General features: G+C 45.1%; 1 protein-coding gene across 1 annotated transcript; it reads left to right on the forward strand.

The window, feature by feature from the left end:
- Window positions 1–704: 704 nt before the first annotated feature.
- Window positions 705–27,283, forward strand: AGO4 (argonaute RISC component 4). Its single transcript, XM_056847538.1, has 18 exons — window positions 705–862; window positions 11,539–11,704; window positions 14,453–14,573; window positions 15,372–15,553; window positions 16,162–16,298; window positions 16,389–16,523; window positions 17,076–17,163; window positions 17,510–17,657; window positions 17,746–17,865; window positions 18,515–18,643; window positions 19,241–19,374; window positions 20,671–20,855; window positions 21,564–21,723; window positions 22,119–22,434; window positions 23,459–23,593; window positions 24,338–24,439; window positions 24,982–25,181; window positions 27,175–27,283. Exons 1-18 carry the CDS (start codon window positions 844–846, stop codon window positions 27,281–27,283), a joined length of 2,586 nt encoding a protein of 861 aa, XP_056703516.1. The 5' UTR covers window positions 705–843.
- Window positions 27,284–27,300: the final 17 nt, after the last annotated feature.

Genomic DNA, 27,300 nt, shown 5'->3' on the forward strand with positions numbered 1-27,300 from the left:
CTGCTGCTGGCGTTTTTAAATGCCTTTCAGGGGAGGGTCAGTTAGGCGACTGGGGAGGAGGAGGCGCGCGCCAGAGTGGCCGAGCGCGCGTGCGCGCTCCTTTTTTTTTTTTTTTTGCTCTGTGGCGGCCGCACGGAAGCGCGAGCGCCCCTCCACGCCTGTCACGAAGGGAGCGATGGGGAGGAAAGAGCCAGGCTCGCAGCGCGCGTGCTGAGAAGGCGGCCGCGAGAGACCTCGGCGCGCGCCTGCGCCGTTGCCCCGCCTCTTCCCCCCCCCACTTCTCGCTATGGATTCGGTTCGAGTGGGCGGCGCCTCTGGTGACGCGCACGTCGTTTTAAACAGCTGTCTGAAGGGACGCGGGGGAAGGCAGCCCGGCTTCTCTTCCTCCTCCCTCTGCTGGAAGTGGGGGCGGGGAGGAGGGGGGAAATTACGTACTCACGTCAGCACGCACTCCGGCGCCGATACGTTCCCATACCTAGCCTTCTGCCGCTGCCGCCGTCGTTATCTTCCTCCGCCCCGGGGGAAGGTGGGGAGGGGGGCGGAGGCGCGTCCACGCGAGAGGCGCGCGCTCGGTGGCCGAGGGCGCGGGCTGAGGAGGCTGGTCCGCTCTCTCGCTCGCTGGTCCCGCCGCGCGGCCGTGTGGGCTTATTTGTGAAGCGGGGACCGACGCCCCTCCCCCCTGACGCTCCCTCCTCACACCCCCACACCCCCGTTCCTTGCGCCGACCCTCACCCCGGAGCCAATATTCCCGAAATTAAGAGATACGCTGCGGCGGCGGCTGGAGCTGCGGGGCCCGGGGCGGCCGGGGCCGGGGGGGACCGCAGCGAGGCCGCCGCCGTCGCCATGGAGGCGCTGGGACCAGGTGAGAGGCCTCGCCGGGCGGAAGGGAGGGAAGCTGGGCAGGTCCTCAGGTGTGCGGCTGGGGGGGGAGGGGCTGCGCCAGTGGGGGAGGGGGGAAGAAGGGGGTTGGTGGCCGTGTGATGAAGGCGACTTTGGGTGACATTGAAACTGGTGGGGAAGGGGGTTCTGGCTTTGGGGAGGATCCTATGTGTGTGTAAAGTGCCTTTAAGTCGCAGCCGACTTATGGCGACCCCTTTTGGGGGTCTTCGTGGCAAGAGACTCACAGAAGTGGTTTTGCCAGTGCCTTCCTCTGCAAAGCAACCCTGGTATTCCTCGGTGGTCTCCCATCCAAAGACTAACCAGGGCTGACCCTGCTTAGCTTCTGAGATCTGACGAGATCAGGCTAGCCTGGGCCATCCAGGATCCTATAGAGGAGGTTATATAGACTAGGTTGTGGGGGGGGAGGGGGTTGTGGGACCTACGGAGGGTTCTAATAACAGCCATGGAAGCCCAAATCGTCCTCCTTTCAGGAGGAAAGCAAAGCCAAGAGCCTGCAAGTGGATGGCCCTGCCCCTTCTGTGGCTCCAGGGCATTTTCCTTTTATCAAGCTAAAGCAAAACTCAGGTTGGCCACAGAATGTGAAACCCATCCAGGAACGGTGTCTGATTGTGGCTCTCAGAGGAGCACTGTTATGTGATGCCGATGTTTGGCTAGCACCGTCGTTGCATTCACACTTTTGTGTTCTTAGGTGTACGTTGTCAAGTGGCTCCAGTGTATATCCGTTAAAAAGTAATTTGTTGAGTGGCCATGGGGAGGTGGAGGCAACCTGTGCTAGTATGAGCTTGACCCTGCAGGGAGCTTTATTCCAGCTGGGATCGTTGAGAGAGTCTGGCTAGTCTGTAGCATGGCAGTGCTCTGTGACTGCTAGGTCAGGGTTTCTTAAGGTCTGTGACCTCTCTATCTTGTTTATGTGTAGTGTGGTTCGGTTTGTGCCCTGACCTGGATGGCCCAGGCTAGCCTGATCTCGTCAGATCTCAGAAGCTAAGCAGGGTCAGCCCTGGTTAGTATTTGGATGGGAGACCACCAAGGAATACCAGGGTTGCTGTGCAGAGGAAGGCACTGGCAAAACCACCTCTCTGTTAGACTCGTGCCATGACCCCCCCCCCCAAAAAAAAGGGGTCGCCATAAGTCGGCTGCGACTTGATAGCACTTTACACACACACACACAGTTCTGTTTGTCCTGTGTTGTTCCCAGGGGCTTTGGGTGGGTTCCAGTTTAAGAGGTAGGGGGAAAAAACCCAAACTAGAACATACGCTACCTTGTATATAAGATACAGTGCCTGCTTAATGATGGCTGTGGATGGGCAGCTTAGATGAGGACTCTTGGTTCAGGAAGAATGTCGATTGGGGTGGTAAGGAGAAGTGGCCTGACTGGCATTGTGGTGGCACTGTACTGTCCTTGGGGTTTGATCACTGGCAGTGCCGCAGTGCATGTAGTAACATTTTGTTTAGTTTTAAATGTATAAGAACATAAGAAAGGCCATGCTGGATCAGACCAAGGCCCATCAAGTCCAGCAGTCTGTTCACACAGTGGCCAACCAGGTGCCTCTAGGAAGCCCACAAACAAGACGACTGCAGCAGCATTGTCCTGCCTGAGTTCCACAGCACCTAATATAATAGGCATGCTCCTCTGATCCTGGAAAGAACAGGTATGCATCATGACTAGTATCCATTTTTACTAGTAGCCATGAATAGCCCTCTCCTCCATGAACATGTCCACTCCCCTCTTAAGGCCTTCCAAGTTGGCAGCCCTCACCACATCCTGGGGCAGGGAGTTCCACAATTTCACTATGTAGAATGGACACCTACACTAGGTCATGAAAGTGAGCTCTAGGAGAATGGTTGGAATTCCTGGTGTGGCTGAAGGTGGGCTGTTTCATCTTCAGCATGACAGTGGAATGGAGGCCCTAATTCATCTGAGCTCTTAAGGTCTGAGATGTGCCAACATAAGAGCCTAACTCATTTGGTTGGAAGATAAGTGTACTGTTAACCTGTCCTTCATTTAATAGGTAAATTGTAGATAAGCTGTTTTTGTGCAAGCAGCTCTGAACTTCATAACTGATTATTCATTTGCTTCATTTATACCCCACTTTTCTCCTCTGTGGAGACTCAAAGCGGCTTATAATGTTCTCCCCTTCTCCATTTTAGCCTCACAATAACACTGTGAGGTAGACAAGTGAGAGTCCCAACACCCTAGCCACTGTACCACACCGGCTCTCAGTTTTTGGTGTAAACACGGGGATGACTTTTGAGGCTTTTTACCTTAGTTGTTAAACCTTGAATGACATTTCTCTCAGAGCATCGTTCAACAATTGATTCTTGTTCTGGGTGGAAAAACTCTATGAAACTACTTTCAGTGAGCCTCTGGAATTGTTGGCCTTCCCCAGCATTGTGTTTAGCTTTGTTTCTGGGACATGTAAATTAGCTCAGCCCATTGGGCAGGGCCTGTCTTTCCGTGAGCCTTGTACATCACATAACCCTTTTTAGGTTCTTTATAAATTAATGTTTTAAAACAGTGTTTTACTGGTCTTGAAAGTCTGGAGTTTCAATGCAGGACGTTGTTAAACCCATGTTCAAAAGGCTAAGAAAGTCACACACATAACTTCCTTGCTCTTACATTATTGGTAGATGCAAAACCTTTCACTTGCTGAATTTACTGTTCTGCAGTATGTATTCGAAATGTGTGAGGGCTGAAAGCTGTTACCATGTAATGTTAAGTCAGGCACCTAATGTTGCTAGATGAGTCACTTAGATATTTTGTTTTTTAGTTCTATCCTGCCATGAAGAGCCCCTAAAATGGCTAACAGCTTCATAATAAAGTACACAAAAATAAAATTCAGTGTCATTTTTAGCTCCATCCAGTGAGGGGGTGAGACTGTTGCTACCTTGAGTCTTCTCTTCTTCTTCTCCCCCGCCCCCCCTTCAGTTCTTTCCATCTGCCCACTAGTAGTTTAGTAAATGCTTGCATTTGGGCTCACAGTGAAGCTGGTGTGTTCTATGCCTTGAAGTGATGCTAGTTGCTCAACTTGGTTTGCTGGCTTGAGCTCTTTAAAGGGTATATATTTAGCCCTAAAAACAGGTCACCACTTGAAGTACAATACCAAAGAGATTGCCCCTTTGGGTTAATATTTGGGGCATGGCTGATGGGAAAAAGTATGCACACACAATCGGTTTTAAAATTGGAGGATCAACCCAGTCATATAACAGATTGGTACTAGGCCTTCCTTCAAGGCCCAGGTCATAATGCACTCAATGAGAGGGGGTACTATATTCAATTGTGGGAAGTTTTCCAGAGATAGTGGGCTGCTGCTACTCTTGTTTGCTCCTGATAAGGCCAAGAGTATGGTGTAGACTTGGTGATACTTGTCACATTGGTGAACTGTAGTAGAATCTTGTGGCAGTTCTCTGTGTGTGTTTTCCTTTAAACAAAGCTCCTTCCTTTCTTGGTTTGCTAGGTGGCATTTTGCAGGTTGGGCAGAAACTGGTGGGCGGGAGTAATGGTCTGTTGGTTTTGTATGGCACAGAGAAAGATATAGGGGAGTGGCAAGACATGTTAAAAGAAGAATGGTCCATTGCAAGCTGTCTGGTGTATCCTGGGCATCTGAATAAGCATGGAGCTGCTTCTTTTTAATGCATACTGGGTCCAAAATCTGTTATTTATTGAAGAGAGTGCTTACTAACTTGGAGTATTATGGAGATATAGCTGAATTAGGGAAAGAAACCTATTGGGGGACAGCCACTTGGGTGCTCCATTTAGGATCTACATGAGGTAGTGGATGGGGATGGGTAGGATATTCTAGTCCATAAGAATATAATACCACATTCCAATAAACAAAGTTCCTTGTGTGTCTTGGGTGTGCTGGGGGGGTGTCTGTCCACTAAGGCCTCCTAAACAGATGTGGCTTACAAGAGTCTGTAGCCAACACATGTTTATCCCAGTATATATTGGGCCCAACACACTCTCATTAGGTAATACCCAATTTACTTCCTGTTCTAGATGGGAGGCAAGTGATCATCAGTGAACTAGCCTGTGACTACTCTTTTGTTGTGGGCAATTCACTACCAAGTGAATGTTGGTTTTCTTTGACCCTGTAGAGGAGTGGTAGCCTCTGAAGGCCATCGGATCCAGATGGTTTTCCAGTTGACTATAAGAAAGGACCCAGCTGACTTAGACCTGGTGAATTTTGGGAATAGGGTTCTCACCTGGGTGTATGGCACATTAGCTCCTAAGTGTCTTCTCCAGCTAGTCAGATTTTCTCATTTGATTTTCTGAAGAGTTACAAGGATGAAGTGGTTAATGTGATAAATTAGAACACTATTGGGAGGCAAGCTTATGACGGTTCCAACCAAACACAGTTTAGAGCAGATATAAATGCATGGTGGTGATGGTGGCGGAGAACTTCGTTCTTTCCCAACTCTGCATCTGCTCTGCCTTGTCCAGTGGAGCTCTTCTGAATAGTACAGGTATAATTAGGTAAACCTTCCTGCCTCCAGCATTGCTGCTAACTGATATAGCACTCTGGAATCTTGAAGGAGTATTTTTTGTGGATTATTGGTTCTGACATGGACTCCTCTTTCGGGGCAGAATCAATAGTACAGGTATCCAGAGCCTCCTGTCATGAATTTCAGTTGCTGATCCCTGAGGGTGTTGACAATGCTTTGATCTCTGTTACCGTTTGTCCACTTGATCTCAGTTTATCTTGGCTAGTAAACAGCTACACTTTGTTGATTACTAAACTATTACAGGGAAACTTTTGAGGGGACTTTGCAGGAAAGAGCAATAGTGATTGCCTTGTAAATAGGTAGTTATTAGAGCTGTCTTGCAGGTGGGGGAGAAAAAAATCTCTGCTTGGATCCTCTTGTGTTAGAAAATTTTCTACCTCCAAGTTTCCTTTATTGGCCAAGGTGGTTGAGAGGGCGGTCATTTACCAACTGTAGGTTCTTCAGGATGTTACAGAATAATGCAATACTTTTAATCCTGGGTTTCCAGGGGTAGAGTTCAGAATGGAAAACACTTTGATTTGTCTGGTGGATGATTTGTACTGGGTTATGTGTGATCCTAAATTTCTCAGCAGCTCTAAGTTATTGTGTCTTCTGAGCTGCTGTGGGGGAGCCGAGGGGATGCACTGGATTGCAATGGTTCCTTTTCTATCTTGCAGAGAGGTTTCCAGTGCTGAAGTGCTGCTGCTCTGCCTTGGGGAAGGTGCCTTGCAGGATTCTCTTCCTACTTGTTTAAAGAGGGCTCAGGGGAAAGTATGTTTGTTGGCATGCAGAAGGTCTTGGGCAACTCCATTTAAAAGAATCTCAGGTAGCAGGCACTGGGGAAGATCTTTATCTGCCTGAGACCTTGTAGAGCTGCTGCCAGTCACTTTGAGTGAAATGGATCAGTAGTCTAAGGCAGCTGTCTCTGTGTGTTCATGTTCTTTAAAATCTGTGTGAAATAGCTGGGTGATTTTACTAGGAATTTGGGCCAGAAGCAGATATGCAAATGACAGCTAGGTTTCCCTCTTCTTTTCCTATGTGTCAGATTTGTGTCTTGAATGTTTGTTGGAGCTCAACGACATGCTGGATGAGGGCAAATAAACTGAGGCTCAGTCCAGATGAGGCAGATGCTGACAGGAAAGACTGTTGACTAGAGCTTAGGGGAAATGCTGTCCCTTGAGGAAGTTATCCTTCCTCTTGAGAAAGAGACAGACAGACAGAGACGGAGTTTGGGAGGAGTCCTAGACCCAGTGCTGCTTTTGCATTACCTTGTGGCTAGAAGTGTATTTGGTCACCTTTGATAGTGCCAGCTGTGCCTTTTCCTGGATATTTGGCCCCTATTGTGTATGCTGTGGTAACCACTGAATTTGTTTTCTGCATTACTGTTTTGTGCAAGGTTGCCCTTGAAGACTATTCGGGAGCTTATACTAGTCTAGTATATAACAGCATGACATATCAGGTGTTAGTTTCTAGGATGTGATATTGATAATTTGATCTAGACTGGTTGCAGATTGTATCTGAGCTAAATTAAAGGTGCTGGTTTTTACCTTGTACAGCCAGGTATACGATACTTCGTTGGAACACCTTCTGTAATCCCGTTGGAACACCTTCTGTAAAAACTCTCTTCCAACACCACATTTCAAATGTACCAATGCCAGTTTTCCAGTGCTTTTCTAAATTTTAGTTTTAAATAAAACATTTTAAAATTGAATTTTCTGATCTAATTCTCTGTAGAAAACGTTTGAACATCTTTAAAAGTACAGTCAGCTATTCTGCCTAAAGGTAGAGGTCTACGTTTTTCTTTGTGATATGTGATTTGGAGAAAAGTATGGCTGGTGGAGCTAGAGGTAGAGAGAATGTAGGAAGTTTTTATTTATTGTTAGATGTAACTTTTAGGAGGTTTTTTTAAGGTTGATTCAGCAAGTAAAGTTCACAGCGTGTGGGTTCCACCATCACAGTTTCATGTGGTTAGTTTACTTTTTCCTGTTCTTAAGAAAGAGGAACGCCAGCAGGTTTCTGAACATCATAAGCAGGCTCCTCATACAACTCAAAAGTGGTGTACAAACCCAGAATGTCCCGCCTGTAAACACAGCATTCTACCCACAATGACATAGTAAGTGAAGATGCAGTAAGGCTGATTCACAAAATTGCTTGAATGGGTGTTCTTTTTTAGTCCAGATTGCCTTGCGCACTTGGCAGACAGGTCCTTTGCATCATTTGTTGGCACAAGTCAGGTTTGCACACTGACATAAGCTTTCCACATGTGAAAGAATCTTTGGGCACCTCAGTCTAAACAGTGTTGTGCCATAAGCATTCATGAGCCAAAGCCCAGTTTGTTAGAAATATAAAGTATTGCACTCATTGGACAGAACTGTATATGCATGGGTAGAAACAGAAAAAAGGGATGGGGGTGGTTGTTAGAAAATGAGGCCAGGAGACCCAGTATTGCAAGACTTATATGTATTCTGTTAAGTTGCAGATCACAGATGAAAGTATGGTCAAGTCCTGTGCCAAAGTGGCATGCTGAATTGTGGCTTTTGCTTGTTACAAATCATTCAGATGAACTGTATAATGCATAATGCAGTTGGATCTCTGAAAGTCTTTGCCATGACCAAAGCATTATCAGATCTCTTGGGCTTGTTCGCTTCTGTGTTAGCATGTACACGGAGATATATGTGTCAGGTATGTTGGTAGATATTTGAATGTGAAAAGTTGTCACGATCAAGGAAGAGACATGGGCAGGAGCTAAAATGATCATGAATAAATTTAGTCCCTGAGCATATGGCTTTGTGGGTTGCATACTACACTGATGTAATTAAAATGCCTAGAAGACTGTGATTACTCCCAAACATTTGCATTTAAACTAAAGCTTTGCTATGATGTGTTTCTGTATATGAAACTTAATGAAATAGTGAAACATTAAGGCTATTTGTGATCAAGAACCTAAGACTGCAAGCTAACCAGTGAAGATGACAAAGTGATGTCTTAACCACAGATTAGTTAATCCCATTCATTATTGCAGTTTGACAGTAAAGTAAGATTCTGGGTCTTGGGACTGGTACAAACTGCATGGGTATGATTTTCTTGCAGCAGTAATTTTTTTAAAACTCTGGCTTTCCTTTTTTAACAGTATGAACCACAAGTGACTGCTGCATGTCATTGCTTTGCAGTTGGTGTTAATACATTGAAACCTGGATCTTCCAAAGTACTTGATGAGTCATGATCATGTTATGTTTTTAAGCTGTTTTTGTTGTGGCATGCAGTTGTAAAAGCAAATTTTATATTCTGAAATCTGCCCATTTCTCGAGGACTGGGTCTTTCGCTTAGAAGTGCTTTCACTTAAGAGAAACATTTCCCTTTCAGGATAATTCTTCTCCCCCCATTATGGTATGGAAATATGATTACTGATTTAATGTAATGTAAAGAATTAATAGTAAGCAAAGCATTTTAAAAAAAATACCTGAGTGGATAACCCTTCTGCTACTACCATTAACCATGTTTGGACCGCGGTCTTCCTCTTGAATAAGCTATCCAAATAGTGATAAAACATCACGGTAAATGCTAATTTTAATTTTTTTTTGCTCTTTGTATAGTATTAATGTTTGTGGAGTAGAAATGAAGCATAGGTTGATAATGAAATGTTAGGTATGAACATATCTCTTGAACCTAAGATAATACTGTTAGAGTACATGAAAGGCTACATGGAAATTGAGTTGTTTGTTCACTACTGCCAAGATGGCTATAGGAGCAAATTGTAAAAATGCAGAACCCCCTTCTATAAATGAATAGTTCAATAAAAACTGCTTTATTGACAAGACTAACATATTATCAGAGAGAACCCAAAGAAGCAGTTTACAGTTTTTGATACTTATCCTTACCACATCCTTGCAATGTTGACCAGTCTGGAATCATTGCTGCTTGCTTAAGGGCCTGACACTTGAATCTGGGAATCTCCACCTTATATCAAGACTGGTGGTTCCCGTTGTGCCACATTGGCCAGTAGCTCCTGCTTTGGGCCAGTCAGTATAATTTTCTGATACAAAAGGTTTCTAGAATGGGAATAACATGTGTTCGACTAGAAAACATTATTTGATTTATTCTTCTATACATTCTACAGAGCTGATAACAGTGCAGCAAAATGTCCTTGGTTTCACATCTCAACAGAGCCATGAACTCACTGGGTGGGCTTTGTCAAGCCAGCATCTCAGCCTCTATTTCCAGATACTGGCCCAACTTTTAAGGGGGGTTGTAAGAGTTACTGAGGAAAAGTGTTATTGAGAGCCAGCATGGCATGGTGGTTAACGTGTCGAACTAGAACCTGGTTTGAATCCTTACTCTGCCATGAAAGCTTGCTGGGTGACTTTGGGTCAGTCACATACTCTCAGCCTCACCTACCTCACAGGGTTGTTATGAGGATAAAACAGAGGAGAAAATGATGCAAGCCACTTCACATCCCCACTGTGGAGGGGAAAAAGGTAAAGGTCCCCTGTGCAAGCACCAGGTCATTCCTGACCCATGGGGTGACATCACATCCCGACGTTTACTAGGCAGACTTTTGTTTTACGGGGTGGTTTGACAGTGCCTTCCCCAGTCATCTTCCCTTTACCCCCAGCAAGCTGGGTACTCATTTTACCGACCTCGGAAGGATGGAAGGCTGAGTCAGCCTTGAGCTGGCTACCTGAAACCAACTTCCGTTGGGATCGAACTCAGGTTGTGAGCAGAGCTTGGACTGCAGTACTGCAGCTTACCACTCTGCGCCACTGGGCTACTGTGGAGAAAGGCAGGGTGTAAATGAAGGAAATAAACTGTACCACTTTTAAAAAGCACTATATAAATACAGAGAGCTAGCCAGAAATTGAGGGTGAGCTACTGAAAGTAAATAACTTCTTCAGACTTCACAAAAATTGCTAATGCTGCAAGCCTCAGATATATTTTCCATGTAATCTCTCTGAGCAGGTCACTGGTCGTCCACATCTGTGTTACTTCAGACTTCATAGAATTAGTGGATCTTCTCTTGAGTATGCAAATCAGTAAAGTTTGGTTGTCCTTCATTCATGGTAGCCAAGAAGTGGGGGTTTTTTAATGCGATAAGGTGCAGCCCTGTGGCACTTTGCTGTCATGTGGGCGCTTGTAAGCAATCTCACCTTTTAATAGTAGCAGTCCTATAAGGGGGTTGAAGTACTTTCCAATGAGGAAAGGCTAAAATATTTGGGGCTTTTAGCTTTGGAAAAATGTCTTACGAGAATATGGAAGTAAACAAAGAATTATGAACTGTGCAGCGGAGAGTGGATAGGAGCTTTCCCCATATCTCAATAATAGAATTCTGGGGTTATCCAGCAACCTTGGTTGTCCATAGGTTATTGCTAGCCTGATGTAAACAGTTGTCTGTCTTTGGAGTTCACCTTATTCATCTTTTCAAAATGTTTGAGAATTGCTTTGGCCAGGAATGGATGGGCAGAACACCTGTGGGCCAAACATCTGGGGTCGTTGGGTGTGTGTGTTTTCTGCTATTAATTGATTGTGTAATAACCCAGTCACTAAGAATGTAACGAGCTTGGCTTTCACTCATTTTTAATTAGAACGTGAACATTTGATTTGCATTAGAAAATGACTAAGAGCCCCATGGCGCAGAGGCACTGGCAAACCACCCCCCAAACAAAGTCTGCCTTGGAAACGTCGGGATGTGACGTCACCCCATGGGTCAGGAATGACCCGGTGCTTGCACAGGGGACCTTTACCTTTTAGAAAATGACTAAAGCAATAACATGATGCAAAAGTCTACCAAGATCTCAAAATGTATCTGTTATGGGTACTGCAAGGAACTGGTGGTAGGAATAGTATGCAGAGCAACTAAAAAGAAATAGTTTACAGGGATTTTTTGTTTTTGTTTTTTGCCACAAAGAAGCAGGACTGCATATAAATGGTCACTAAGGTCACATTGGCAGTCTTTGGTTAGGATGTGTGTGCTGTGTTAATCAATATTACTCCACAGCTCTGACAGTTCTATCCAATATGTTGTGCACCATTATCTGGGCAAGTAAATTAAGTCTAAGAGAATAAATGGCACACAATCTTGATTTGGACTCACTGGAATACTTGTGATGGAATTGTTAGCCAGTAAGTGCTGGTCTCAAATGTTTTTTTCATTTTTTACAGGGCCACCGGCCAGCCTTTTCCAGCCGCCTCGTCGCCCTGGTCTGGGAACTGTTGGGAAACCAATCCGTCTCTTAGCCAATCATTTCCAGGTGCAGATCCCTAAAATTGATGTTTATCATTATGATGTGGATATCAAACCAGAAAAGCGTCCCCGGAGGGTGAACAGGTATGGCTAATGTGATAGCATCTAGAACATTTGTAACTATTCTCCAACTGTTGTGCGTTTTTCAGTAGGTGGTTTGAGTGAAAAACTAAAATGAACATTAAGCTTTGGAATACTAAAATTAATTGTTCAAAAACATGGAATTCTCCTGTGTCCAACCCATCAACAAACCTGATGAGAAACTGGTATTGTGTAGAAACTACTTTATTCTTTGGCTAAACGTATTCGCCTCTTATTCTAACTCTGCAGGCAGATAAACTGTATATAAACATTTGTGACAGAAAGAACATAGGAACTTTGCTGGTTCATACCCAAGGTCCATCTTATTCAGGATTCCACAACTGAAAACTAGATTTCCCCCAGGAAGTCCACAAATAAGGCGCAAGGGCAGCTTGTTATTGAGTGGCATACTACCCCAACATGGAGGTTTCGTTAAGTTTTCATAGCTAATAGCTGCTGATACCCGTAGCCCTATCCTCAGTTAATGGATGCATAATGGTGAATTCCACTGATTGTGTGGTCTGAAGTATCTTTTTTCTGGTCATTTACTTCATTGGTTCCAATATTAATGGGAGATGGTGGGACAAATTTATCTGTTTCTTTGTGCCATATATAAACATCTTTATTATGACCCCATTTTTTGTAAGCTACGAAGCCCCTAAACATTTAGACTTTCCTTACTGGAATCGCTATGGATGCTGATTTCTGCACCTTTCCCATCCCTATGATATTGTTTTTGAGATGGAGTGATGAAAACTATGCACAATACTCAAAATGTGGCTGTATCATACATAGTTATTGTGATGCTGACTGTGATGGATACCTCTCTGTAGATAAACTTTAATTATCTTCGTTATTATAAAATCAACGACAGCCTCTAAGCCTCTTAATTACATTTGAGGGCAGCCAAGGGAAACTTTCTCCTCCTATAACAATGGTTGTCGGTTCAGGGAAGCTAAACCCTCACACTGACATTTTTATTTTCAAGAATTAATTATTAGCATGATGTTTGCTTTTTCTCTGCCATCCCATGCTGGATAAACATTAAGACATTCCAAATATATATGTCCACCAGATTATTTCTGCGTCTTGCTCATTGGCGTTTTCAAGGAGCTCCAAAAGGCAGTGGGGCAGGAGTTTGCTTTGTAGAAACCACGGTGATCCTTCCTCAGCAAGACTTTAATATCTGTCTTTAATGCTTTCCTTCATTTGACTCAGAACACTGTTAGGCTAACTGGTCTGTGGTTTCCTGTTTCCTGGCTTCATGCTGGGTCCCTTTAAAAACTGACATTGTGTTTGCTGCTTTGTAATCCTCTTGTATGCTGGCTGCTTTTAGCGATGGGTAGCCTATTGGTCACTTTATTGAGTCAGATGGACTGACTCAATAAAGGAAGCCACAGCCCTCAATTTGCAAGATCTGAGCAAGGTTGTCAAAGATAGGACATTTTGGAGGACTTTCATTCATGGGGTCACCATGAGTCGGAAGCGACTTGATGGCACTTAACACACACTCACACACAGCCTATTGGTTAGAGCGTTCAGCAATATCAGGTTTAAGTTCTTTAGGTACTCTCAGACGTGTGCCATCCAGGCACACTTTTTTGATCTGCTTGCCACAGAATTTCATCTTTCATCTGGCTACTTCAGAAATCCTCCCCAGAAATAGCTGTTTTGGTATGGATATCTCCCAGCATCCTCAGCAAGGAAGACAAAAAGCTAAAAAGAAAGCCTTCCCTGCAGTCTTCCTATCCTCCTTTATCAGCCATTTCTCTCCTTTGTCCAATAACTCAACACTTCCCTGTTCTAAAGATTTTAACATGCTCCTACGTTTTGCTGGAATCTGTGCTCCTTTTCCCCATTTCGCCAAGACTTCCAATTTTTACAGGAAGCAGTCTTATGCCTTATAACTTCCCTCAGGTTGTTACCCATAATGGCATCATTTCGGACTTGCTGTTATGTTTCCTAATGTGTGACTGAGCTTCAAGCGATTTCTAAGTCTCTCCCCCCCCCACCCCCATTGTGAGAACAACCTGCTTTTGAAATCAGATATAATTATGCTGGAATTCTTGGGCAACTGTCCACCTAGTTTGAGTATGATAGCTCTGTGGCCACTGTACCCAGTTATTTCTCCCATGTTTATATCACACACCATGTCCTGGAAACCATTTGAGATTAAATTCAGGGTTTTCTCCCCTCTAGCCAGTTCCAAGGCACAACCATTTATGGTATCTAGAAAGTTACTCTGTCGTGACCTGAAAGTGTGTTCACCCAGTCAGCAGGACAGCAGTTGAAGTCAACTATCGTAGCTGTGCTTTGTCTCTTAGGGCTCTCTGATTTGTCTGTCTTAAGATCACCCACGGTTTTGGTCAGGAAGGGTAAAGATGCATTCCAGTTCTAAGTTAATTTTGTGGCCTGGTATTTCTACCCTTAATGACTGTAGAGGAGTTTAAGTTTTCTAGTTTACTTGATCTCTCCACTCCTTCTGATTTGCGGAGTACCACCACCCCTCAGTACACCTTTCCTGCCCTTTTTGTAATGCTTATATTTAGGGGTGATTGTATCCCACTGACTGACTGGTTCACTATGTTTCTGGTAAGCTCTGTAAATACCTGCTCATTTAGCCAAGTAATACACCACACACACACATACACACAATCTTGACTTGGAGGCTTCTAGTATTATAAATGTACGTGCCTGTAATTTGGCTTGTCTTTCATACTAACCTCTGTTCAATTGGCAATTCTTTAATAGGGAGGTGGTGGATACTATGGTGAGACACTTCAAGATGCAGATATTTGGGGATCGGCAGCCTGGCTACGATGGTAAAAGAAACATGTACACGGCACATCCTCTGCCCATTGGCAGGGACAGGGTAGGTGACTTGATGAATCTATTGAAGATGCCGTGCTCAAAGGCTCAGCGCCTACATCCTCAGGATGCCATGCTTAACCTGATCTTCAGGTTATTGCAGGAATGTAAAATATTGATATCAGTTTTCAAAATGCTACATAAGAAGAACATTCTGCAGGAGGCTCAAGGTAATTTAAGGCCTTTGGCAATGGCTTGGTTCAAATTAAAGCCAAACCATAGATTAATTGCATCCTTTTTTTGGTGGCAAGCCATTTTTTTTATGCCATTGCTGCCAAATTGGCAAATGATGGTTTGTGCTTACCCTGCAAACTAGTATGGTTTGGTATTATGTCTGAATCAAGCTATCTTCCTTTGTGGAAAAAGGAAAGAAGAGTTGAACAGGATGCGTTTGCTGTCTGGAAAGGACTGCTTTTCATGTGGACTTTTCCGAAGGGGCTTTTTGATCCATTCTTAAACTAGGACTTATTGTACTTTTTTTCAGCATTGGTAGTAGTCTTCGTGATTTTTTAACTCATTCCGGGGCCAAGAACATTGCCACATTCTAGCACTTACGTGTGCTTCACATTCTTCAGAGCTGTAAACAGAGAGAGAATGGAAATACTTCCACTGCAGATGTAATTCACTGCGGCTAAAATAGTCCTAATTCCTTAGCTGGTTTGGATCAAGTTTCTGTGAAGCTGCTCACTGACTTGTCAAGCTGCACTCGCTTGAGGAATTGCAGCATTAATAAAGTTAGAAAAATCTGCCTCCATATCAACCATCTGGCTTAATGATAACTTCATGATTGTTTTTCCTTCAGGTGGACATGGAGGTCACTCTTCCAGGTGAAGGGAAAGACCAAACTTTTAAAGTGTCGATTCAGTGGGTGTCTGTGGTCAGCCTTCAGCTGCTCCTGGAAGCTTTGGCAGGTCATCTGAATGAAGTCCCAGAAGACTCTGTGCAGGCACTTGATGTCATTACCCGGCACCTTCCCTCTATGAGGTGAGCTTTCCCGGTATCTTTCTAATTGGTCTGTCCAGAAAGGAAGCTAGTTCAGCTGTGTCTTTTTGTGATGTACCTCTCACATCATGTTGGTGAAGTAGTTTGGTAAATCAAGAAACCTTCAATATTTGCAGTGAACCAGATCCTAAAAAGTGTTCCATACGTTTTGCTCTGTCACACTGTAACACTGACAGAACATCTCAAAACACTTTGAGCACACTCAGCCTCCTGCCTATCTGCAAAGTTTGTCTGAGAAATGAAAACTGATAATCTCACCCATTCTCACTTGAAACCAGGAGAAGTCTTGTAGCACCTTAAAGTCTTGTTTTATTAACTGTAGCTCACGAAAACACACATTGAAGTAAGTTTTGTTAGTCTATAAGGTACCACTGGACTTTTGTGGGGGGGAGGTTTGCTACAACTAACACGTCTGCTCTTTCGTGGTTTTCAAGGGGTAGAGCCTACTTAGTCAGATTCATAAAATGGCACTAGTCTACAAAGGCTTGTTCTATGATAAATCTGTTAATCCTGAAGTGCCAAAAGACTCCTAGTTGATGATTGTTGCAATGGACTACCCAAGCTCTTACTCTGGAATTCCTTCTCACTAGGTACACCCCAGTGGGCCGTTCCTTCTTCTCTCCCCCAGAAGGTTATTACCACCCTCTGGGAGGGGGCCGGGAGGTCTGGTTTGGATTCCACCAGTCTGTCAGACCCGCTATGTGGAACATGATGCTCAACATAGATGGTACGTGAGAACCTCCTTGTTTAAATGCACTGTAAAAATTTCCCCACCAACCAACTTGGTCTTAGTATCCTTTTCCCCTTCCTATTATAGTATCAGCAACTGCTTTCTACCGTGCCCAACCTATTATTGAGTTCATGTGTGAGGTCTTGGACATTCAGAACATCAATGAACAAACAAAGCCCCTTACAGATTCCCAGCGTGTTAAGTTTACCAAAGAAATTAGAGGTGAGTGTTCTGAATTAAACAAAACATGTTTATGTGTATTTAAAGGGATGAATGATGAACCAGTAGCATGATTTCTGAAAAAAACTTTCTGTGTATTCCCATCTTTGTAGCTGGAAATGAATGTTGGGTCCACTAGCCATAATTGCTTTGGCAGTCGTGGCATATGTCTACACCATTTGTCAATATACAGAGTCTGTTGCTTATTCTGTGGAATTTGTTTCCCCATGAGCCATGACAAAGTGCACTAACCTGGGCAGCTTTTAGAAGTTCCCGACCTTTTAATTTGGGCTGATATGGTAGCTTGAGCGAATCTTGCATTAGGGAAAGAGCTTCACTGTATATTTTGTTTTGTGTCTAATCTTATATACTTTGTGATGTCGAGATTGTAATCTATTCTGAGCTTTTGAGATGGATAAATCCATGTAAAGTAGACTTTATGCTAGCCCTGTAGTGTAGATAGGGCCTTTTATTTATCAAGAGAGCAGGGATTTTCTGGCATCCCATATCAGAGCCCAAACCACTCTCCAAACTCATTTCCCCCCTGATTTGCAGGTCTAAAAGTAGAGGTTACTCACTGTGGTCAGATGAAGAGAAAATATAGAGTTTGCAATGTTACTAGGCGACCAGCCAGCCACCAAACGTAAGTATAGCCATTCTTGCTGTGCTTTTAAATTTAGCTGTTGAAAAGAATGCCTATTCATTAGTTTTAAAATTCAGGTTACTCATACCTTCTGTACTTCTCTTGGAATGAGTAACTTTTATAAAGAGTTATGAAGATAATAGCATAACCAAACAAATTTAAATTGACATCTTGCATTGTGAAATACCCCAGGACCAAAATTCTGTATTAAATTAGTTGTATATTTTAACTTACACAATGTACTCTGTAAAGTACAAAATGCATGATGTCAGAAAATAATCAGGTTGTATGGTAGGAGACTTTTTCTTACGAAAACTGATCAGATCAATATTATCTTCTCTCCCAGGTTCCCTTTGCAGTTGGAAAATGGACAGGCTATGGAATGTACAGTAGCTCAGTATTTTAAGCAGAAGTACAGTCTGCAGTTAAAATATCCTCATCTTCCATGCCTCCAAGTAGGGCAGGAGCAGAAACATACATATTTACCCCTCGAGGTAAAATAATTTTGGGCAGTTTTTACTTCCTCTGTTCCATTGTACCGCAACATGCTCCCCTTTCATGCCGCCGTCTTTCTGATCCTAGGTATGTAATATAGTGGCCGGCCAGCGTTGTATCAAGAAACTAACAGACAATCAGACGTCGACTATGATCAAGGCAACGGCACGGTCTGCTCCTGACAGGCAGGAAGAAATTAGTAGACTAGTGAGTAACTGTCACTTGCGCCTATGGGGGAAAAAAAGAATCTGCGACCATAAGTCACAATGTGCTTCTCACAGAAGGCCTCTCTTCTCTGTTCCAAAATGCTTCATTGTGTCCAGTGTCAGAGGCCATTCCTGGTCCCACTGGGTTTGTCATATGGGCGGGGGGGGGGGCGGTTCAAGTGCACCAGTTTTGAGTGGTCTGGAGCATGTAAGGTGTGTTAATATCAAATATGAGTTCTGTGGCTGCCTCTGTTTACTCCATTTACCACCCTGCCATTCTCCCTGGAGGAGAAAGCTTACATTCTTTCCTGTTACATCCTCACAGCAACCTTGTGAAATAGGATAGGCTGAGAGTGTGTGCCTGGTCCAAAGTCACTCAACAGGCTTCCACAGAAGAGCAGGAATCTGAATCTGGGTCTCCCAGATCCTAGTCTAGCACTCTTAACCACTTCGCCATGCTGGATCTCAGATATTCTGTTTGTGTGATCTGTGTCTTCTGTTTTGATCTGTGTTTCATACTGTGATCTATGATGTTTGATCTGTGCCTAAGGAAACTAATGGAATTGTGTGGCTTTGGTCTTAAGCCTGGCTTGTGCAGATTAAATATTCAGAGAAGACTTTGTGCTCATGAGATGCTCTCTTATCTCTAGGTGAAGAGTAATAGCATGGTAGGTGGACCTGATCCATATCTGAAAGAGTTTGGGATTGTCGTCCATAATGAAATGACAGAGCTGACAGGCAGGGTGTTGCCTGCACCAATGTTACAGTACGGAGGCCGGGTAAGTTCTCAACAACTTGCACAAAACTGGGCATTATGCAAACAGTTGGGCAGCATTTAATTAGTACAGGTTGAGTATCCCCCTTATCCGAAAATCTGATATATGAAATGCTCCAAAATCCAAAACTTTTTGAGCTGATAGTTTTCCCCATGCAAACACGCCCGCAAAGGGTAATAAAATGGCACATGTGCAGGCTGGTCAAACCGATGGTAGATTCTCCACGATGACAAGACCTATGTACATTATTCACTGTGGTTTTTTTTTTTTTTTTTGCCCCTGGCCCTCAACATAAATGAATGTCATGTTTAGACTTGGGTCCCATCCCCAAGATATCTCATTATGTATATGCAAATATTCCAAAATTTCCAAAAATCCAAAACACTTCTGGTCCCAAGCATTTTAGATAAGGGATACTCAACCTGTAGTTGCATTTCTGATTGCTCAAAACCTGGGACTGGTGACTGTTTTCGGTTTTTTTATTAGAAAGTTATGCTAAAAAGATACAGCTAAAATATGTACTAAACGCCTGCACAAACTATTCATGTATACATCTGGTAGAAATTTCTGGTAGAAATTTATTTTTAAATCTTCCTTTAGAACAAGACTGTTGCTACACCAAATCAAGGTGTTTGGGATATGAGAGGAAAGCAGTTCTATGCTGGCATTGAGATTAAAGTCTGGGCTGTTGCCTGCTTCGCTCCTCAGAAGCAATGCCGGGAAGACTTGTTAAAGTAAGTAACTTAGCATTTTGAACCATTATATCTTCTTTTGCAGCTGATTCTGGTGACTATTGAACAGTCTTGTGCTGGCAGCAGACATACTGTGAAGGGGAAATGAGTGAACTCACTGCAGGGAAGTCTACATTTATTTTGGACTGTACACCAGACAACCATTTTGTCTGACGAAGGGAGCTTTGACTCTTGAAAGCTTATACCCTGTCCCGGGGCGAGCCCCTCCCAGCGTTGCCCGGGCCGTTCCAGGTCTCCCCCCCCCCCGGGGGAAGGGATCCCAATCACCGGGGGTGGGGGGAGACCCGCAGGCAAAGCGGCCCACCCCGCCGACGGCCGGACCTCCGCCCTGGCTGCAGCCCTGGGACCCGCGGGAAAAGACGGCCCGAGCGGCCCGGCCGCAGCGCCGGCTGCGGCGGCGCCGACCCGCGCGCCTACAGCCCGGCCCGCTCAACAGCTGAGCCGAGGGAGGGCGCCGGCGGGGCCAGGGAGCGCACGCCGGCTCCCCGTGTTAAGGCCGGCCACCTGGCCCGGTGTCGGCCCTTATTTGGGAATTCGGGGGCGGGCCTTGAGGGAGGAAGGGGCGGGGCCTCTCTGGCCTGGAGGGGATATAAGGCCAGAGAGGAGCCTGGGCCGGGGAGGAGCAGCAGCTATAGGAGGCAAGGGCTGAGCTGACCTGGAGCAACCTGGCTGCTTCCGAGGGGGAGACGAGTTCTGATTCCCTCTCGGACTGGTCTGAGGCCGAGGAGGCTCCTCCGGTCAGACCCTCCTCCAGGGCAGAGACCCCGAAGGCGACGGCGGCGCCAGGGAGGCGTGACATACCCTGAAACTCTTCTTGGTCTCTGAGGTGCTACTGGACTCTAATCTAACTGTTCTACTGCAGACCAACACTGCTATCCTCTGAGACCCTTTTGAGGGTTCTGAAAGCTGATCGTGATCGAAGTTCTTTCCTAAACCTACATTTGAATTGCCAATACAGTTTACAAGTTGTGAGAAATTGCAAGTCGAAAGTTTAAGAATTCCTTGCTGGATCACACTAAGGGGCTTGTCTCATCTGGTACCCTGTTTCCAGCAGTGGCTAACCAGGTGACTTGATGTGCACCGAAGGAGAGATGGCTGACCCCAGCATTGTCCATTTATTTAGCTTGTACCCATTAGATACCATGGCTAGTGGCTGTTAAGACTTCTCCTCTAGGAGCTTGTGTAACCATAATAGTGTAGCACTGATGAATACTCCATGGGATTTTGAACTGTTGACTTGCCATGCCTATGACTACATAATCTGAATTTGTTATTTAGGAGTTTTACTGACCAGCTGCGGAAGATCTCCAAGGATGCAGGGATGCCGATTCAAGGACAGCCGTGCTTCTGTAAATATGCGCAGGGTGCGGACAGCGTGGAGCCCATGTTCAAACATTTGAAGTTAACTTATGTTGGCTTGCAGCTAATAGTCGTGATCCTTCCAGGAAAGACACCAGTTTATGGTAAGGGCTGGGGAAACAACCTTGACCATTTAACTAGCAGTACTACTACAATCACTGTGACTGATAATAAGTGCATAACAATACCATCTAGCTGTCCATACGAAATTCACCCCATGGTTTAAACTAAAAAAGGACCATTTCAGAGCCTCTTACCTGGCAGACATCACAACATACAGCCTCAGAGCAGCCCTTACATTGTTGCGTTTCCAAACTATGCCCACGGAGCTCCTTGCAGGCCGTTTTTAAAAAATACCTCTGACTCAACGCATTTGTTTATGTGGTGGTTCAGTGAAAGATCTCCCCCATTATGTCCTGGCCCTTCCTTTATACACTGAGCCCCGGAATAAGTTTCTGGCAAACATTCTTTCAGTGTCACAATTATCATCTAATGTTGACAGATTAATCTATTTGCTATCAGATAAGGACCCATATATTTCCCAAAGAATGGCATGTATGGCCTGGCGGCCAAGAAAATCAGGGCGAAGCAAACCATGAAAGGTGGTAAAGCTGGATAGAGCCGAATGGGCATAATGATACCGCTTTTGTTGATTGACATAACCTTTCCATTTGCAGTATGCTTACACAAACCAGCCTTAATAAAAAAACTGTTTTGTTTTTTTAAAATGTGTGTGAGAAGAGAGTATCCAGTCCAGCTACCCCCAAAGTGATGGAATATCATACAAGGTGACTTTTTATTTTCCTTTTCAGCTGAGGTCAAGCGTGTTGGGGATACTCTACTAGGCATGGCCACCCAGTGCGTTCAGGTGAAGAATGTTGTCAAAACCTCTCCACAGACTCTGTCGAACCTTTGTCTGAAGATCAATGCGAAGCTTGGAGGAATAAATAATGTTCTTGTACCACATCAAAGGTCTGATTACGCTTAAACCTCATTGAAATGTCTGAATGTAGTAGGCATACATCCGATAGATTTTGGTGTACCTATTAGTGCTATTGGTTTAGAATGCAAGGTTCTGTAGAACATATTTCCTGATTTAAAATGTTGACCTGAACCCAGAACAAAAGTAATGCGGCTTCTTGCTTTGCTTGATCAGTTGCCAAACTACTTGAACCCACCTACAAGTCCCACACTTCTAGCCGCTACACAAAGTTATTTCTCTGGCATTGGACTTTACTTCTGGGTCTGCTTAGGCTAAACTTGTGTGAGTAAGCACCTACGTTAAGCTGGAAGTATAGAGTATTACTGTCCAGCTGGTTTCCTGAGTTTTCCAAATGAAACCCTTCCTATTTTGTCCATTTGAACAGGCCCTCTGTGTTCCAGCAGCCAGTGATCTTCCTGGGAGCAGATGTCACTCACCCACCTGCTGGAGACGGGAAGAAGCCTTCCATTGCTGCTGTAGTAGGCAGCATGGATGGCCACCCCAGTCGCTACTGTGCTACGGTGCGGGTTCAAACCTCCCGCCAGGAAACTTCCCAGGAGCTTCTATACAGTCAGGAGGTGATCCAGGACCTGACCAACATGGTGCGAGAACTGCTGATCCAGTTCTATAAATCCACTCGTTTCAAGCCCACGCGGATTATCTACTACAGGGGAGGCGTGTCAGAAGGGCAAATGAAGCAGGTATTGGTCAGGAACACTTGCTGGAGTGTGTTTGGTGGGGGGGCGTTTCTGTCTCCCCAAAGTTGTGAAGCTCTAGCCAAGCATAGTAGTTTCTGGAGAGAAGGGTTTGTGCCATGAGATAGCATTTCCAATTGGTCAGCCAGCAACAGGGAGGGTCTCGCTAAAACTCACCTGTTCAGAAGTGGGAGTCATCCAGTTTTGAGGGAAGGACCACATACTTAACAGGTTGTGCCACTGGAACCAATTCTGAGATCCTGAAACACCACAGACATCAGAGCTTTCAGCTCCTTCTCCCCCCTTCCTCAAGTCACAATAGGCTTTCAGTGCCAGTGGACACCCCCCCCCACACACACACACACACACACTGCTGCTGCTTCTGGGTAGGTTTGGCATGTTGGAAAACCCCAATAAGGCATCAGGTGGGTCCTGGGTCTGGGTTACTGTTAATGCTTTTTTCTTCCAGAGCGCCAGCTTGAGATTCATGTAAAGCAAGTAACGACACCATGGTTTTCCCGACTGGAGCAATTTGTCTGGACTTGTGTAAAATCCAAAGATGGAGTTGCTCTTATATAGCTAGGATACGGTTTAGCAGAAAGCATTCCCGTTGGGCTCTTCAATCCTAAACCTGTGTTAAACTCCTTCGCTGCTTGGGAGAGGGCTTAATCTTTGCAATAGATGGCTGCCTTATTCTTGGGTATGGAAACCTCGCCCTAGCAGAAAGGGCGGATCCCTTGCGTAGCTTAAACTGCTCCCCCTGGTTGTTTCTGCCGCTTGCCAGCAGTCTGTCTTAATGGCAGTGAGAGATCTGTGATTAAGAATCTTGTGATTCTTAAACATTGATGAGCCAGTTTCTGCCGACACTATATGTGATGAACAGTGAAACATCCCCTGCCCATTTCCTTTGTAGAAAGCAGCGAGTGTTACTTTGAAAGTCTTCCCAGGTTGTGTCTACGTCGGGAGTCAGACTGAAATATTTTCACAGCCCGGTTCAGCAATCTTTAACGTTAGCCTTTAACATTTCTAGGTAGCTTGGCCAGAACTCATAGCAATCCGGAAGGCCTGCATCAGTTTGGAGGAAGACTACAGACCAGGGATCACTTACATTGTTGTGCAGAAAAGGCATCACACAAGACTTTTCTGCGCTGACAAAACCGAAAGGGTAGGTAATGCAAGGTTTGGGAAAGGGGGGCGGGCAGAACCTTCTGAAAGCTGCATAAGCGCAGGAGGGTGACGTACAACTTATTAGGAAAAGTGGGAAGCGCACATGTATTTCATAAGGTCGCTTTTTTCTCAGGCTGCAGTAGGTGGTGATGAGACACATCGTGCAGAAGCTACAAGCTCAATTTCTTTATTTAGATCACTTCCTTCGGTCGTGTTGCTATTAGGCCACTGCTGAGCTATTATGGCCAGCCCAAAGGCCACACTGAAAATGGATAGCCTTGCTTAGAGGCTGAAGCTATATTGCAAGTTCTGACCCAGCCATATAGCACCTTCGAGGTACTCCAGTAATAACTTGTAGCAGCTGGTTGTAAAACAGTCAGATTTGATTGTCGAAGGGATTTGAAAAGCGGTGAGGAAAGGCCAGGGATACCACTGCAGGGGAACGGTTATGAGCTCTTTCAGCTGATGCTTCACAGCCAGTGTTGCTGGATATTGTTGTTCTGGTTGTACCTTACGTATGAGCTGAAAGGGCCCTGGTGAAGGGAACTGGCCGATTGCTGGTCAGGTATTGGTTCTCACCCCACTTTGCTAGCCTGGCAATGCAAGGTGAGCTTTTAGAGTGCATGCCGCTACTCAGACCGAGGAAATTGAAAAACAAAACAAAAACCCCTGCTTCAGTCCAGTCCTAAAACTGTGTTGTGAACAAAGGTGGGCTTGCTTATTAACTCGGTGAACCTAACAGGTTGGGAAAAGCGGCAATGTTCCAGCGGGCACTACCGTGGACAGCACCATCACGCACCCCTCTGAATTCGACTTTTACCTCTGTAGCCATGCAGGGATTCAGGTAAGCAGCACTCTTAGTGCATCTCGATAGCTGATGGTTTGCTCCCAGCTTCACGTTTGTTGAGGCTGTCATATATTAATGGCAGCTCTTCAGTTAAGAAGAGTTGGTTTTTATATGCCAACTTTCTCTATCACTTAAGGGGGACTCAAACCAGCTTACAATCACCTTCCCTTCCCCTCCCCACAACAGACACCTTATGAGGTAGGTGAGGCTGAGAATGCTGTGACTAGCCCAAGGTCACCCAGCTGGCTTCCATGCAACAAGAGGGATTTGAACTTGGGTCTCCCAGATTGTAGATCAACACACTAACCACTACGCTACACTCACCACTACACTCGATGTTTATTCTCGATGAACAGCATTCACCTATGAATTGACAAACCTTTTCCCCAGAAAAATCTGGTTATCAGTCCCTGGGTGTGTAAACCTCACCCTTCAGAAAGGAGGGGCAAAAGCCGTCACGAACAGTTATCCAGTCATCTCTCTTGAGCGCGGTCAGTGTTTTCAATCAATGATGGATTTGTGGCTCTCCTCTTCCATAGGGAACCAGCCGCCCTTCTCATTATCAAGTTTTGTGGGATGACAACTGCTTCACCGCCGACGAATTGCAGCTGCTGACGTACCAGCTGTGTCACACTTATGTCCGGTGCACACGGTCTGTCTCGATCCCTGCTCCGGCATACTACGCCAGGCTGGTAGCCTTTAGGGCAAGGTACCATCTTGTTGACAAAGACCACGACAGGTGAGGAGTTAATGGGGGGCTTGGAACAACAAAATGTGTGTTTCTGTTAACGTGGTGTCAAGAATCCGTTAGGTTGCATTCTGTGCAAATGGTAATCTCAAAGCTCAATCACCCTCTTCATCCTGGATTTCAGCTGGCTCTTCACTGCCCTCCGCACCTTGTTTTGGACGGGAAAGGCATGATTTTTCCATTGTAAAATCAGGGATGAGTGGGGCACTGCTTGCTGTTTGCCCTTGCTGTACAGGCAACATTCATATTCCTGCCGCTCTGGGCTGTGGCTCAGTGGTAGAGCATCTGCTTGGCATGCAGAAGGTCCCAGGTTCAATCCCCGGCATCTCCAGTTAAAGGGACTAGGCAAGTAGTGATGTGAAAGACCCCTGCCTGAGACCCTGGAGAGCTGCTTCCGGTCAGAGTAGACAATATTGACTTTGATGGACCAAGGGTCTGATTCAGTATAAGGCAACTTCATGTGTTCATGTGTTCTGCCCTCTCTGCAGACTCCTGCTTTCCTGCATTGTAGCATAGAAGTGCATCTTAGCTTGCAGTGCTCTGGTTAAGGAGGAGGGTGGGTTCGCTGAGGCTGCCTGAGCAGGGCGCACCAGAGAAGAAGTCCCCTCTTCATGGATTTCTGAGTAGAAGCTGTTATAAGAGTGTTTGCTCAAACTTTGGGGTATTTCTGGAGGAACCACAGCTCAGTGGTGGAGAAGGTACACTGCTTATACAAGATCTTGGGTTCAATTTCTGGCATATTTAGTTGGAGTTTCTGGTGGCAAGGGTAGGAAGGAGCTCTGCCTCTAACGCCCAAGTGAGCCGCTGCCGGTCATTGAGGAAAGTGTGCCTCAACTTTCACTACTTAAAATTTTCACCTGCGTGTGAGTTCTGCTGCCACCAAAGCCACTTTGTGCACACATCCTTTTCTCTGTGTTGGCAGCCGGATGTGTGCGGGAAGCAGGTTGGCACCTCTCAAGATGGAGCAGTAGCCAGTGGAGCACGTACCCTCCCCCCGGCCAAATCTTAAAGTGAACGCTGTTAACCCGGAACAAGGGACTTGGGGGCAAGGATAGGGCTGGTGGAGAGGAGACAAGGAACAGTGCCTCACTGCGCATTTTTATATTTATACCTCACTTTTCTCGCCGGTGGGAACCCAGAGCAGCTTACATCATTTCCCCCCTCCCTTTTATCCTCATAGTAATATCTTTTTTAAAATATATGTATAATTTTTATTTTTAATGTATGGGGATACAGAAAAAAGAAAATACGGAAAAGAATATAGGGGGAAATAACATAAATAACAACATGTCTGTGCCCAAGCTTCTATATTTTGATATGTGTATACTTTAACGCCCCTAAAATTTCTACACCTGACCATTACTTTGCCGCATTTCTAAGATACTCTAAGTATGGTAAAACATTAGCTAATATTAAATAATCAAATATTTAACTGCTAGATACTATAACTGCTGAGCTGGTTTATCTATTACAGTCTACTGTAACAAATACATAGTCAAACAATGCCTATTATGTAATAGTATTACCTTATACGAATCATGTATATATTTTCTATATTAATTAAGCTAGCAATGCCAACTTCAAATATTAATGACTGAAAACATTTAATATTTCTACCTACTACAAAGCAAAAATACTCTTAAGAACGTATGTATTTATCCTCCCGGTAATCTTGTGTGTTAGGCTGGGGTTGAGTGAGAGCGAAAACGCATGGGAGGTTTTGCCTTGGATTTGCTGCTCTCTAAATGCACACTTCCCCCAGCTAAATTCTCGACACTCAAAAATAAGCCCCCATGCAGAGTTTTGAGAATTCAGATGGGGAAAATGTGCGTCTAGAGAGCGGCCAATCCAAGGCAAAAACCTCCCGTGCGTTTTTGCCCTGCGTGTCTGCCCCCAAGGCCCCCCATCGAGCAGGGATTGGCAGGTGCTTGAGCTACTGCCCCGCAGGTCGCCTTTTAACTCGGCGGTCTTTTTCCTCTTGCAGCGCTGAAGGCAGCCACGTATCGGGACAGAGCAATGGCCGTGACCCCCAGGCGCTGGCCAAGGCGGTGCAGATCCATCATGACACCCAGCACACGATGTATTTTGCCTGACGAGCCCCCCGAGGAGC

The sequence above is a fragment of the Euleptes europaea genome, chromosome 3, assembly GCF_029931775.1.
Source record: "Euleptes europaea isolate rEulEur1 chromosome 3, rEulEur1.hap1, whole genome shotgun sequence".
NCBI classification, from domain to species: Eukaryota; Metazoa; Chordata; class Lepidosauria; order Squamata; family Sphaerodactylidae; genus Euleptes; species Euleptes europaea.